General features: G+C 43.6%; 2 protein-coding genes across 3 annotated transcripts in view; both read right to left on the reverse strand.

The window, feature by feature from the left end:
* numbl (NUMB like endocytic adaptor protein) overlaps positions 1-3,262 on the reverse strand; it is a 36,601-nt gene extending 33,339 nt beyond the window's left edge. For both annotated transcript variants that reach the window (XM_044032261.1, XM_044032260.1), the window contains exon 1: positions 2,790-3,262. The gene's annotated coding sequence lies outside the window, so the exon portion shown is untranslated. The remainder of the gene's footprint in view (positions 1-2,789) is intronic.
* A 3,129-nt stretch (positions 3,263-6,391) lies between these two features.
* On the reverse strand, positions 6,392-14,388 carry coq8b (coenzyme Q8B). The gene is made up of 16 exons (XM_044032834.1): positions 14,329-14,388; positions 13,774-13,967; positions 13,352-13,508; positions 12,952-13,160; positions 12,727-12,793; positions 11,410-11,484; positions 10,912-11,031; positions 10,747-10,832; positions 10,512-10,652; positions 10,347-10,428; positions 10,149-10,242; positions 9,840-9,981; positions 9,571-9,678; positions 9,429-9,494; positions 8,788-8,874; positions 6,392-7,308 (listed from the first exon to the last, which is right to left on the reverse strand). The coding sequence occupies exons 2-16, from the start codon at positions 13,963-13,965 to the stop codon at positions 7,003-7,005; spliced, it is 1,932 nt and encodes a 643-aa protein (XP_043888769.1). The 5' UTR covers positions 13,966-13,967; positions 14,329-14,388; the 3' UTR covers positions 6,392-7,002.
* Between the last annotated feature and the right edge of the window lie 669 nt (positions 14,389-15,057).

The raw sequence follows: 15,057 nt of genomic DNA on the forward strand, positions 1-15,057 counted from the left end.
AGTACACAGAAAGTTGCCGTCTACTCTGCAGAAAATGTTTTCAAGATTAGGTGCTTTTATATGGAATTATATTAGATTTTTTATAACCCTAACCCTCAATTCTTAATTCATAGTTGTGCTAAATTAACTTGCAAAGCTTGTGTGTGTATTGCCTTTTTTCAAATCCATAAAAAAAAGCAAAAAAATAAAATGTATTAAAGCCAAACTTAAAGCACAACTATGCACACTATTCTGGGTATAACCAGACAAAGTTAGGCTGAGCATACGGCACACCTTGGCTCAGTTATAGTCATAAAACGCTGTAAGGATGCAGCTCATTTAAAATGAAACAGGCTAAGCCAATCAACCCTGAAACGATGTTTTTTAATAGTCGATTTCTGGAAGTTTTGAAGTGATTTATAATCTTAGATACATGATGTTACATGTGTTTCCATTTGCACCTGCTAACAATAGGTATGTTAGCTTACTGGAAGTAGCTGTCACCATCATTTTTGTGTTGATTTGACACGTTGACTGCGACATCCGGTGCCACTCGAGTAGTATATAATATTGCACCTTCAACACTCACACACATACTGTACGGTCATAAACTAAAAAATAAGGACTGCACAGTCCCCTGACCTGCAGCTGCCTCACTCCACATCACTCTGAGGCTCTGGGAGTTTAGCTACTTGTTTGACAGACTCACCCTGACCAGCACAAAAGGCCGGGGCAACGCCCTCCTCCTCCAACCTGATTGGCCAGCTGGATGATCCTTGATCCCTGCTTCTTTGTGGTCTCAGCTGGGCCAGCCCTCCCCCTCAAATGTGAGTGTGCACATGAAAGTGAGTGTGTATGAGTGTGTGAACAAAAAAAAGCCATGTCCTAATGCAGCAATCAGCGCTGTGGAGGACAGGAAATGGCCTAAGGGGTGTGTGTGTGTGTATGTGTGTGCATGTGTGTTCTAGTTTTGATGACTGACTCACAACACTGATGCAGAAGCCATTTAAATCGAGGAAGCCCGTGGTTTTGACTTCATATACTAACACCTCTGATTCCTTCAGATCAAACCTATCATCCTCTAGTTTCAAGTTTCCCATACACACCGCATCGTTTCAGGAAATGTCTTCAACCACAGACAGACAGCCCCTTAAACCTTTCCTTCCCTCAGCCCTTGATCCTCTAGTTCTTCTTCTGGACTAAATCTCAGCCAATCTGAACAAATGTTTTCAAACAACAAAATCGCAAAGTAACACAACAGAATCAGCGACGGAGGCAGCAGTGGATCGACAATCCTGTGTGCCGTGACTTTGGGCCATGGAGTGAACCATTTACAAATCAGCATTTTGTTCACTCACTCACACACTCACCCTCCACATGAGAGTCGCAGGGCACGCTGGTGCAAATCCCAGCTGACATAGGGTGAAAGGCGGGGTTCACCCTGGACAGGACGCCAGTCCATCACAGGGACATGAGACAGACAAGCATTTACTCTCACACCTACGGTCAATTTAGAGTATTTGACCTGGAGAAAATACACACACACACACACACACACACACAACAAAACTCAACCTGAGACAAACCAAGCTCTCCAAACTGGAACTGTCCATGCAGTTGGTCTAGAGCAGGGGTGTCAAACATATAGCCCGCGTGCCAGAGCCGGCCCACCAGATGATCCAAGGATGAATTGCAGTATGATTAGGTTGTAATCAATAAATAAAATAAAATAAAGTTAAATACCATATTTTTAAGTTCCATGACTCGTTAGGTTATTCCTGTGACTAAATGTGTTGTGCCTTTTTTTAGATCCACTGTGATCTATAGTTGAAATGCACATGTGCAAATGGTCAAATTAATATTGTTGAAATTGCACCTATTTTTCCTCAAGACATTCATGTTGTCCATAATATGTTTTGTAAAAAAAAAAACTTTATTAAATGTAAAACAAAGGGAAACATTTGGAGTCCTTGTTGTTTCTAGTTTATCATGCTATTATTTTAATGGTCCGGCCCACGTGACATCAAATTGCACTGTATGTGGCCCCTGAACTAAAATGGGTTTGACACCACTGGTCTAGAGACACCCTGAGCCCTGCACTGCCTGTTCACACACACACACACAATATGACACTCTCGCTGTCTGTCTGTGTGTGTGTGTGTGTGTGTGTGTGAGGCAGTGAGGACCAATCCATTAACATGACTGGCTGTCTGAGGAATGCCATGTCACACAACAGATGGAGCTCCACAGACAATAGAGTAGCATTTACTGGGTCCATATATGAAGGCATGTGTGTGTGTGTGTGTGTGTGTGTGTGTGTGTGTGTGTTGTAAAGCCAACAGTTCACACAATGAGCAAACACTGGGGCGTCAGAGGAGAGGGAAAAAACAAGGAAGAAATATGAACCAACAATTACCCAATAATCAGCCAAACTCTTCATGGCTCAATCAGTCACTCCCTCACCTGCTGGTGACGTAGTTATTGTTGTAGTTTGACCATAATAGCAGCAAAATAAAGGTGCAGGGCGGCATGATTTATACACTGTTAGAGGTAAATAACAATAACTGTGTCATCAGTGGAATCTCGCTGTGTGCTTGGAAGTTTCTATGCAGTGTGTGTGTGTGTGTGTGTACATGTACACACACAGATATGGGCCCATTGGTGATGCACGAGCTCAGCAGCAGCCTCACAAACGCACATCGTTCACTTCCTCATCACGGACTCACTCACTCACTCATTCATTCCGTATGCAGATGATCCTAAAAGAGTCACAGTTGTGGAGGAGAGTGGAGGAAATCCGGTGAACTCACCCAAGAGGACGGACGATCTGCTTCCCCGCTCGTGCTCTGCTCTGTGTGAAGCCAGGACCCCGAACACACGCGCACACGCACACACACAAACACACACAAACACACAAACACACAGCAAACAACGTCCACTGACAAGTAGTAATCTCACAAACGCATCCTCGTCCGAGCTGTGAATGCGATGAAGCGCGTGGACGCGGAGCCGCAGACGGAGCGCGTGTCTGCACAGATCACCGATGAAACTGTGTTTCACGCACGCGATCAAAACAAAAGGAACAGACGCGACGCGGTCTCTGAGGCAGAGCTCGCTGCGGATCGCAGTCGGATGCTGTGAGTGTTTGAGCTGCTTCCTCCGGCTCCACCCGCTCGCTCCGGCGCTGCACTGCAACCATTGGCACAGACAGCCGGACATGCAAATCCACTCTGTCCATTGATGTTTTCCACAGAGGGAAGAAAAGAGGAGCGTAGCTGTGTGTCAGGCCCCGCACTGCGCCACCGTGTGGTCAAAGAGCTGCCGTGACTCAGACTTGAGCGGACGGCTCCGTGTTCTTCAAAGAATTGTCTTTATTCATTCATACGTGTTAGAAAAGTCCAGACAGGAAGAAGGAGAATGGAAGTCTCACAGATGTCAATGTCGCATTTTGTTCTGTTTTTCTTGGTTGGAGTAGTTTTCTTTTTTTCCCCTTTTTGTATTATCCGTTTAGTTTAGTTTATTTAGGACCTGACAAGCCTAGGCTTCTTCCTATCCCCTTTCGAACGAGTCAAATGTATACTATATTGAAATTGCCTTTTATGTTGTTATAACAATAACAATAATACCAATAACAATAATAATAATAATAATAAAAAAAATACTATTAATTTTTTCTTCATTTGTTTATTCATTTTCATCTCATTTTAATCGTTTGAAATAAAGATATCAATCAATTCATTCTGTTTTTTCATTTATTCATTGCCTACTGCTTCATCCTCTACTAAGGACACACTCTCACACACAATTTAGACTCCATTTAACCTCTGCGTGTGTTTGGACTGAGGGAAGAAAACTGGAGAAAATGCAAATAAATGGTAAAAGCTTTGTTTTAAAATGTTTAACATGTCGTCATCAGTACGTCGCCTTCCGCAACTGCAATTCCCACCCCAGCGTCCCTCCAGGCTCGGTGCTTGGCCCCGCCCTCTTCAGCCTTTACCCCTGGACACATCATACATCAAACACTGTGGACTAACTTCTCCCACTGTTACACTGTTACACACAACTGTACATCTCCACCAAATCCATCAGCCCCGTCCACCATCTCAAACTGTCTGGATGGACAATACCTTCCTGAAACCAAAGGGACCCAAAGCTCTGGTAGCCTGCCTTACTTCTCCCAAGATACATTCTCAATATTAACTTCATACAACTGGAGACCATAATGGCTACAGTTGAAATTAAATAAACATACTCAGTGCAAACATAGACAAAATCTGGAAATATAAAACGAGGTCACCCCGTGACGCTGCTGACGCCGACCCGAGGCTATAATTTCATCACCATGGACAGCGCTATGAAATCACGGCGCACAACAAACCAAACACACAACGAAGTGCGGTGCGCACGGCCCCTGCGGGATCCCACCTCGGCCGGCGCGTGTCGGCCCTCACTTTCGACGCGGGGCACAGTCCACCGGCGGCCGGGGAGAGGACCCGCGAGGGGAGTTTTTTGTATGTGTACGTGTTATTTTTCCTTTTCCCTAATAGGAGTGTCAGAGCCACTCAACACACTGCAATGCGGTGCATATTGTAATGAAACGTTAAACGGATGAATTACACAATTACACAGCACTTTTCAAACCACACATAAGCTATTGTTATTGTCCCCGGCACTTTTATAAACAAACTGACGCCCTTGATGTGACTTAAAACATAGGCCTACCTTACATTCGTCAGTCTTTCCTTGTGAAGTGGGGATGGCAGCTTAGTAAAGTTTGTCCTTTGACTTGAGCTCTTAAAGAAGTCCATTCTCTATGAACATCAGTACCAAAGCTCCCAGGCGATCCTGTCCAGTACAGTTTCTGACGCGAGTCTTGATTCGCTTCAGAGCCGAGTAAGACCGCTCTCCGGGTAGGTGGACACGGGGCTGGTCAGCAGCAGGTGAGGTGGACACGGGGCTGGTCAGCAGCAGGTGAGGTGGACACGGGGCTGGTCAGCAGCAGGTGAGGTGGACACGGGGCTGGTCAACAGCAGGGGAGGGGACATCGCTGCGGCACGCTCTCAGTCAGCTCGTTAAGTGTCACAAGGTGCAGCAGGTCTGGTGGCCAAAGTGTGTACATGACTGTCAGTTCAACGTTGAGCCGGCGGAAGTCAAAGTGCAGCTTCCGGTACGCTGTACACACGTCAACAACTAATTAGAATTTTCGGTCTTGAAATGTCTTTCCACTTTCAGAAGCTTTTCTTTTAATTCGAGTTCTGGAGTTGGACTTCCATTTTCTATTATTTGAAGTTTATCTGTGAAAGGCCGCCTTGAAAAAGGCGATGCTATCAAGCTAGCCACAACACCGCGCTCATCTCCGGCCGCCATTTTGCTGTCTCACAACCGCTCTCAGCACTCTGGGGGGGCGTGGTCTGCAGTTAGACCTGCGCTGTTCGGACGTCAATCATTTGTCCATCACTCTCCAAACTAACACACACAGCTTGGCCTAGTCCTAACCAATGAATGAGCCAGCTAACCAGGCCTAATAGAGACGGACGATTCTGATTGGATAACATGTGTCAGTAACCCTTTCATTGCTGATGGGAACTTGACAGTAAACTTAACGTTAGAACATGGACGAGAGAAAATGTATTCAATGTATTGTATTAAATTAAATGACATAGATAAAACAATATATATATATGTATATATATCTATATATATATAAATATATATATATATACATATATACTGTATATATTATTTAATACTCAGTCATATTCAGTTTAATACTCACTTCTACTCAGGCGTAGAAGGCCCTGAAGGTTCCCCACTGATGCAGTGTTACCAACCAAGCTAGCAGACCCCCGAACCGTAGTAAGGAGCTCTCCGAAGACCGCTAGCTCCTTTAGCTCGGATTAACTCGTTACAGCAACAACACATTAAACCACGGGACTCCGTCTGTGTTGAAGAATGGCACTTATAACCTCTCATAATAAGAGAAATAAGTGCAAATGTGCAGGTGACAGAGATATTGTCTCAATAAAAAAACATCTGCACAAAGCAAGCAGATCCACTTTTCTATGTTGATAAGAGCATGAGTCAAAATAATGGAACAAAAAGAATAGATACAAATGTGTGATTAATTGTGTTTAATCGTGGGTTAACTATGACATTAATGCGATTAATCGTGATTAAATACTACATGTCGGATGTTTTGAAAGTGAAACGGCACAAAAGAGTTAAAGAAAGTAATGATTTATGAAACAGCTAAAGTTTGAAAAATAAATGTTTGGTTTCTGCAGGAAACTGAACCTGAGTGGAGAGGAAACCATTGTCCAACTTTTGCAGAAATCAATATGAGGAGAGCTTGAGGTCTGTATGGAGTAGAAAGAATCCTTGACACTTAACAACACTTGGTGAGGCACATGAATATGTTCTCCATTTTATATTGTTTAATAAAAGCATGCCGTCTTTTATGTTACAAAGTGTCAAACCTACAAAGTAATAAATGATGGTGTCAGTTATGGAGTGTCACAATGTAAAACCATGATCAGTTATTATCTTCAGACTGCTTTCACTAATTCCTCTGATAAGGACAGCACTTGTGTGTCAACAGTGTTATTATACAGGCACTACTGGGCCCATTATCTGTCCTCAATGACAGGAAATCCCATTCTTTTCTCACCAACACACACGAGCAGGACGTAACAATTCTTTCACTTCAACCATGGCAACAGAAAGGGAATATAGCTTGCTTTTTTAAAAAGTCAAGTTGGTTATAGTTGATACTGTGTGTACTGTGACATTCTCCTTAATCCTTAATCCATTTTTAATGTATTATTACATTAGTATGAGTGATGGTTTAGAACAATGATTTAGTTTTGAATAAACTAAATTTTCAATTTCACATTCACTCGAGCATTCTGTCATACAGTCAGTTGCATATTGACATAAACGCGTGTGAATTCATGAATCGATCCTTGGGTTCCTCTTCACAGAAGCCCCTCAGCTTAGTGTGGTCGTAACCTTGTTCCTGAGGGTTTACGCTCTGGCCTGCGCCGCCTGCGCCGCCTGCTTCCTGTGATTGTAGGCCTTGTACACGTCCAGGAACATGTCCTTGCATGGTATACGTGCCTTCAGCTTAGAGCAGATGAGGAAAGAGCCGGCCATCTTGCGGTGCAGGGAGTAAGTCTCCTCAGGAGGCGGGGTGAGCCTGTGGCGCAGCATGACGGGGACGAGGCTCTGGATGCGCTGCGTGGTGCTCTGGGTGCCGAAGTCAAAAGGCTCCGAGGAAGCAAAGGCTTCACCGAGGATCATCACGGCCTCAACGTGGGCGTCCTCAAATGCCTGATGTCGAGCAGAGGGAGGAGAAAGAGTTAAATAATGTGATTGTGAAACGATATAAAAGAACAATCAACCCTAACCCTCACAGTAATACTAGCGATCAGGGACCGTCTACAAATGTCAGCACTGACAAAGCAAATGTTCTTTTATCTTCATCATAATAAAGTGTAATTACTACACACTTCATTAACCTCCTGTAGATTATACTACGTTCAGAATAATGGTTAATATTATCACTATAAATCACTATAGACTGATTTTTCATCATTTCTGGGAATTTGTATTGAGAATATTAGCTAAAACCATCTTCATAATACAATGGAATGCCCATAAAGTCATTCTCGGTGTAGGTATTAGATGGTCCCTGCGTACTCGTGTCACAGTCGGACATCCACAGAGGATGAAAATGAGGTGAAACAAATCCACCACCTGTGTCAACAACAACACTAATAATAATATATGTAATAATATATAACGACAGCAGCAGTAATGTGCGTTATAAATGCGCGGCCAAGTGACATTTATAACACACAGTAGTTATAAACGAGGAGAGTCCACAGATATGTAAGGGAGACGTCACAGCCATAGACACATAAGTAAAGTGAAGGTTTGTGTCACTCCAGACACACACAGACGTCCACAGAGAGAGAATCAGTGACACAAACCTACCAGAAGGGGCAGCAGTCAGCAGTGATAAACAGCTGGTTCTGAACAAACTAGTGACACGTTGTAATGGCGCTGTCGTGGAAATGCAAATATAATCACTGGGGAATCTTATGAAGAGTAAACCACATCTCCTGCAGCCATACTGTGAATATCGTTTTTTCTTTTTGCCTTAAATGGCAACTCATGGATAGTGACGCATGGAAAGGGGGAGAGAGGCTGACGGGGGTAGACTGTATGGAAATACACTTATAATTTAAAATAATGTAAAATAATTATTATGATTGGGACGTGCGAAGGAAAGGTATGAAACCTGTGAGGGCTTCTATGAAAACCTCTCCCATGAAGACGTAAATCAAAGCCCTGTTGCAATCAAAGACAAAAAATAATAAGAATAATAACGATAATGACAATTAAAAAGAAAGAAGCAATCAACTAAGTGATTATACACTAAAAAACATACATGAATGATTAATGTAAGACAATAGATAAACAACATAAACGAGATGACTTCTGAAGTTTGACTGACGAGGTTGCCTTTGATAGCCTTTTTAAATGATGTTGAATAAAAACTGTTTTTCAGATAGTCAGGTAGCTGATTCCAGAGACGGAGACCTTCATAACAACAACCGTGGTTCTAAAGCCATCTTCACTCGTGACAAACATGAGCCGCTCAGCAAAGAAACACTGACTCACATGTTGTTACTGTGATCACACCAAAGCGGACTGAAGTGGACTAAAACAAACCAGGATCGAATGTAGAGTAAATCAAAAGATAGAGAGAGGAGACTTAAACACGTCAAAAATAAAGGATTTTACCTTCGTCTCAAAGCCTGTCAGGAACTTCAGCTCCTTTGATTTGGAAAGAACAGTCGCTCGATCCCCCACTGAAGCAGCGTGCACCACCTACACGACACACACACACAGTGTTAGTATTATATAATATTAGTATTATTTTACTAACATGAATGTGTGTCCATGTTTGAATAAAAAAGGTTTATTGTGCACTATGGTAAAAATAAATAATAAATAAATGTGGTGATTTCCTATGATCTGGATAATCAGGAATGATGATCATGATCATTAATAATTTACCCTAGCTCACTAACATACAGTCCTAGTGATTTCTTTTAGATGCCAAAAGGGGTAACCTGCACCTTTCCGGTCATTCCAAACTGTGTGTGTGTGTGTGTGTGTGTGTGTGTGTGTGTGTGGTGAAGTGATCACGTTAAACATAATCTATGTCATCGTTTTAAATTGATGTGGTGATGATGATAATCATTTGAATTATTGACACAAACCTCGCTGCACAGGTTGGTGTTTCATCATTTAAACAACAACTAACTAACTAACTAACTAACTAACTAACTAACTCATAATCACTGAATCACTCAGTTGTTTGGTAAGAAACCAGACACTGAAAGATCAAAAGGATGAACGGATTGTTAAAGTATAATTACCTGTATGTAGTCATCTGTGAAGGACTGTGGGTAATCTCTGCATGCTCCAAAGTCCAACAGAACAACCTGAAAGAAACACCCCAGTGTGTCATCGTGTGTGTGTGTGTGTGGGGTGGACATCATGGACAGCAGATCATCTCACCTTGTTGGTCTCTGAGTTGTAGAAGAAGTTGGACCAGTTTGGATCCGTCTGCATGAACCTGAACTCAAACAGCTCCCTGAGGCACAGCTGGAGGATCCTGAAGGAGATCTGGAGAGAAGACTTTTCTGTTATCATTCATGTACAATAACTCACTATAATCAACATCAGCACAACATTTCATCCTAATGTGAGTCAAAAACATGGCAAAGTCAGTGTATGGCTGCTGTTAAAGAGACACTGAGGAGTTCCATGAGTCCTGTGAGACATACCTGGTTCCTGGTCTCCTGGTCCAGGTCTACACAGTGGTCTAGTGGGACTCCGTGTACCAGATCCATGGCCAGAACCCTCTTTCCTGACAGCTCATCAATCACGTCGGGGACTTGGAAGAAGTCATCCCCTTGTAGCAGAGACCTGGAGGCGGCAGAACATGTACGTTCAGTACAATTCCATCAAGACAAGACACTATGTTGGTTTAAATGTGAACTAAATATGTTTTACCATCTACAAGTTTCCAGTTTGTTCAGTGAAGCACAAAAATACAAAGTGTAAAAACATGAAAATACTCGATGAGTCCATACTTGAACTTGTTGGCACACTCTGCTTCCCTCTTGTAGTCACACTCCCACACCAGCTCCCGCTGAAGAACCTCGAGACTGCTGTCAGCAAACAGACCTGTGGAGACACACACACACACACACACACGAACACACACCACAATGAAGATAATCAACAATAATAAAAACAATAAAAACGAGTCAAATGTGAAGCATGATCACCTTCGGGCAGGACCACGCTCATCTTCAGCACAGACATGAGATTATTGATGTCACTGTGGATACTCTCTGCTACTCCAGGATACTAAGAATCAAACGAGAATAAAAAACTCATCAGCACAACAAGACAAAGACGGAAGTATGGAGTGTGTATGTGTCGCCTCATACCTGAATCTTCATGGCTAATTCACGACCATCCTTTAATACCCCATGATGCACCTGGCCAATGGAAGCAGCAGCAAATGGTTTGTCTTCAAAAGAGGACAGTTTGTCTCTCCATCCAGGACCCAGATCCTCCTCTAAAACCTTCTACACACACACACACACACACACACGAGAACTTCCTTTAATGCCAGTGCCTCTCATCTGTCAAACACGTGCAACATCATCGCGCTCCACTCACATTCATCTGCCACGTGGGCATGAAGTCTGCGCTCTGTCGCACGCGCTCAAAGATCCTCTGCAGCTGGGGGTTGATGAAGGAGTTATCTGAGGTGATGAGAGCACAGTTGACGACCGCGGACACGAGAACAGAACTTCACAGCGACGCGGATCCTCCAGCGCTCACCTTGAATGCTCAGCATCTGTCCGATCTTCAGCGCGGCTCCGCGGACTTTACACAGAGTATTGACTATTCGCTCGGCGTTGGCCTCGGACAGGAGGACAGAGTCCAGCAGAGCGCTCGTGTCTGCAGAAAAACATCATTTATTTACGACACCTGAAATATAGACAACGTCTGTGTGTTCATGTAGAAGAGGTGGAGTCATTATTAGAAGTGACACTGACAGAAGCAGGAATAAAACACAGGCTAATGTCTGTTCATTGAAATAGACTAAAGCCCCTTTTACACCTACGGTCCCGGCTCGCCTCGACACGGAGCATATTTCTGTGCTGCTGTAAGGTTCTTATTCTGACACCAAACCAGTGTCACGTCACTGTCTCTGTTGTCATTCTGCTCAAAAGGTCGAATGGAAGGTGCTGACACATTAGCAATGACCCTGGGGTTGACCAGCTGTGACCAGCTGTGACCAGCTGTTCATGTGAGAAGAGAACGCTGTACTCTCACCTCCCGTTTGTTTGCCTCCCAGTGACTGTTTTGCCACTTCTACGATGGCACCCAGTCCCAGCCCCACTGCCAGTCCTGCAGTGAAGAGACAGAGACATCAGGGATTTCAAATCCAGGGCAACGAAAGACATGTTTGAAGGATCATCTGATCAGTGTGAAACTACACGTGTCTGCTATATTTTCATAAGTGTTTACCAAACTAAAATGTCTTCTTTTCACTCCATCTTCGTCTTCTTTCAGGGTTCATCTACCTCCATCTTGTCCTATCCTTTGTGTCCTCTTCTGTTAGACCAACTGTCCTCATGTCCTCCTTCACATGTGACCTGTTCATTCTGGTCACTCCCACAGTGTGGAGTGTGTGTCTGAGAGTGTTTTCAAACATGTAGTATTGTGTGTGTGTGTGTGTTCCGTGTTTCAAGGTGGAGATGTTGTCTTCTGAGACATTTTAATTAGAGCTGTCAAACGATTCAAATATTTAGTCACGATTAATCACATTAATGTCATAGTTAACTCGCCATTATTCACACATTTGTATCTATTGTAAATGTCTCTTGATTTCTTTGTGTCCCATCATTTCTTCTCATTTTAATGCTCTTATCAACATAGAAAAGTGGATCTGTTTTTTTATTGAGACAATATCTCTGTCACCTGCATATTGTGACTTATTGCTCTTATTGTGATAATAATAATAACAATAATAAGAGAGGCTGTGTATCAGCTGCAGTGTGTGGTTTCATGTGTTGTTGCCGTAACGAGCTAATCCGAGCTAAAGGAGCTAGCGGTCTTGGGAGGTCTCCTGACTACGGTTCGGGGGTCTGAGCGTGGTTGGTTGGTAACACTGCAGACATCATGACTTGGATGAAATGATCCAGGCTGATCTTTCAAATATAGATTCCAGAAGCTTCAGTGGGGACATAGGGGGATCAGGGTTTTAGGTGTCCACTCCGCAGTGATGAACTGCAGAGACAGGACTGGGTGGGAGTGGGAAATGGCTGCTCTCTCAACTGTCAGACAGAGACAGAGCTCTGATAGTTAATAACCTGGTTGACTGGACTCTGTGGCACACACGTGCTGTTGTGGTGCCACCATCAGGTCGGCTGGAGGAAGTGCAGCAGCTCCAGGTTAATTCCTTCTGGTCAGGGACTCTTTCTTCAGACTGCACAGAAGCTGCTGCACGACAGCGACCTCTGCTGGTCGTGCACCGCCCGGCTTCTTCTGAGGACAGCTGGCCTCGCTCTCGTTGTGAGGTTGTTAAAGTCCAGAGGAGGAGGTGCAGAAAGTGATGAGACAAACTGAAACTGAATCAAACATTCTTACCTCCAAAGTTAGCGAGCCTGCTGATTCTACTGGCAGGCACCTTGCTCTCTTTTGCACGGTCACTTAACTGAAAGAAGACATAAAAGAACAATCCATACGTTTGAAGTCACTTCTCCTGTGTTGACTTAACCTTTAACTCTAAACAGTATCGACGTATGGTTATGGTTTCTTCTCCACATAAAACTGTTGTTAAGAATAAAACAATGATCTGAGCCTTCTACCAACCTTCTGTCTCACAGGTTTGACCCGGGACTGCTTGGACTCCCTGGCCTTCTGGATGTCCTCTGCCGTGAGTCTGGCCTCCACAGTGTCGTGCACAGACCTGGTCTGGCAGTGGAACCTGTGAACGTGTGAAACTGCGGTGTGAAGGAAGCGCGCATTCTGCCTCGGCCAGCTGGCCCCTCCTCCTGCGCCACCTGAGGGTGGATGTACGTCTGTGGTGCAGAGAAGAAGAAGAAGAAGAAGACGAATGAGAAGAAGAAGATGAAGAGATTAAATGCTTTGGTAATCTTATCAAGTCAGACAACAACATTTAAAGATGTCACTAATATCTTATGGTTAAAAAGTATTAATGCTTTAATGCTAATATTTCTCCATGCATAAGAATGTTTTTTTTGTCCATTACCTGATGACATATCTACTGCAGCTCCAGCTTCTGTGTGGTTTTGTTGCATTGCATCAGAGGAGGCGTCAGAGCCACCAGCCCACTGAGCTGCTTCATCCACGTCCATGTTCTCCCAACCTTCTGCATCAGGAAACACGTCTTCCTTTACTGAGTCTGGCTGTTAAAGACGTCAGCAAGTTATTATAATGTGTCCTTAGAACTTCAGTTAGTCACAGAGAAATAAAATAACTCCACATCTCCCCACAAAACTCAGCACCTTCACTTTCTAACTAAAAGCTGCATAGAATTCATCATAAAACAGCTGATGGACACTGGACAGTGGGCTGTTGTGGACACTGGACAGTGGGCTGTTGTGGACACATACGTCATTTCTGAAGCTCATCACACATTTCCCAGAGTTCAAAGGGGTTCAAAATCCTCACCTCATTACTGGCTCCCATGAAGGGGTCCAGCAGACCACGCACCGGACCCCACACCAGACCCTGAGCGACTTTCAGCCCTGCTCCCAGACTGGAGTTAGAGGTCACGAGGCAGAGCTGCTCCCCCTGCGTGCTCAGCAGAGCAGAGCCCACTTTACCTGCTCCACGCAGCACCTGCACCACTTCAGACAGCATCACTGCGCGCGCACGCACCCACGCACACACACACAAACACACACAGACCGACAGACAGAGACACACACATACAAACACACAGACAGAGACAGACAGAGACACACACACACACACAGACCGACAGACAGAGACACACACACAAACACACACAGACAGAGACAGACAGAGACACAGACAGAGAGAGAGACACACACACACACACATACACACACAGACAGACAGGCGGAGTCACGTTAAACTATCACAGTGTCAAAACAATGTCTGCGATATAATTCATCTCAGACAATAACCACGTGACAGATACATGTAACGAGGTGTGACGTCACGAACAGATGAATTCGTAGTTTTGTGTATTTGACTCACCGTGAATGTTAGCGTCGTTGTTCGTGTCTGTAACCTTTGCCGGGCTGGATACTGTGATCCTTCAACACCCGGAAACACTTCAGTCACTTTATCGAGACACTGCCACCTGCTGGTGAAGGGAAGCATTACTGAGACAAATATAACGTCTCAAAAAAGACAGGAATGCGTGTGTGTGTGTGCGGGCGAATCACAATTCACAAATGCAATCTTCACTTTTACAAATGTCATCATTATTATTTACAAATACACATCTATATTTATAAAAAATCAATATACAAGTTACAAATGGTATTTGTTTGACTTTCAAAACACGTACTCAAATCAGGAAATACGTGTGGATCACTCTCTGCACATATACAAATAACATTTATTATTTTATTATTATTTAACCCATACCTCTTCAATGCCACAGCTGCATCAACATGTTGTTTCTTCAGTTCACCACACAGGGGCAGTGTTGCCCCTCACTCACACACTCACACTCACACACTTTTTATTTATTTAGACGTTTATTGAGCAGGAAGAAATGCATTAAACATGATTTCATATGAAATACAAAACAAATGTTTCTAGAGGCTCATTTTCAACCTCTGTCTCTGGTTTTACTGTTAAAACAAACGTCCAAGGTTAAAAACAAAAACATTAACTTATATAAAGACAAAAACAAAAACACTAAACGGATAAGGGCAGGAAACTAATATTGTACAATAGTAAATACAATATTCAAAG

Source organism: Solea senegalensis, linkage group LG8, assembly GCF_019176455.1.
Source record: "Solea senegalensis isolate Sse05_10M linkage group LG8, IFAPA_SoseM_1, whole genome shotgun sequence".
Classification (NCBI taxonomy): domain Eukaryota; kingdom Metazoa; phylum Chordata; class Actinopteri; order Pleuronectiformes; family Soleidae; genus Solea; species Solea senegalensis.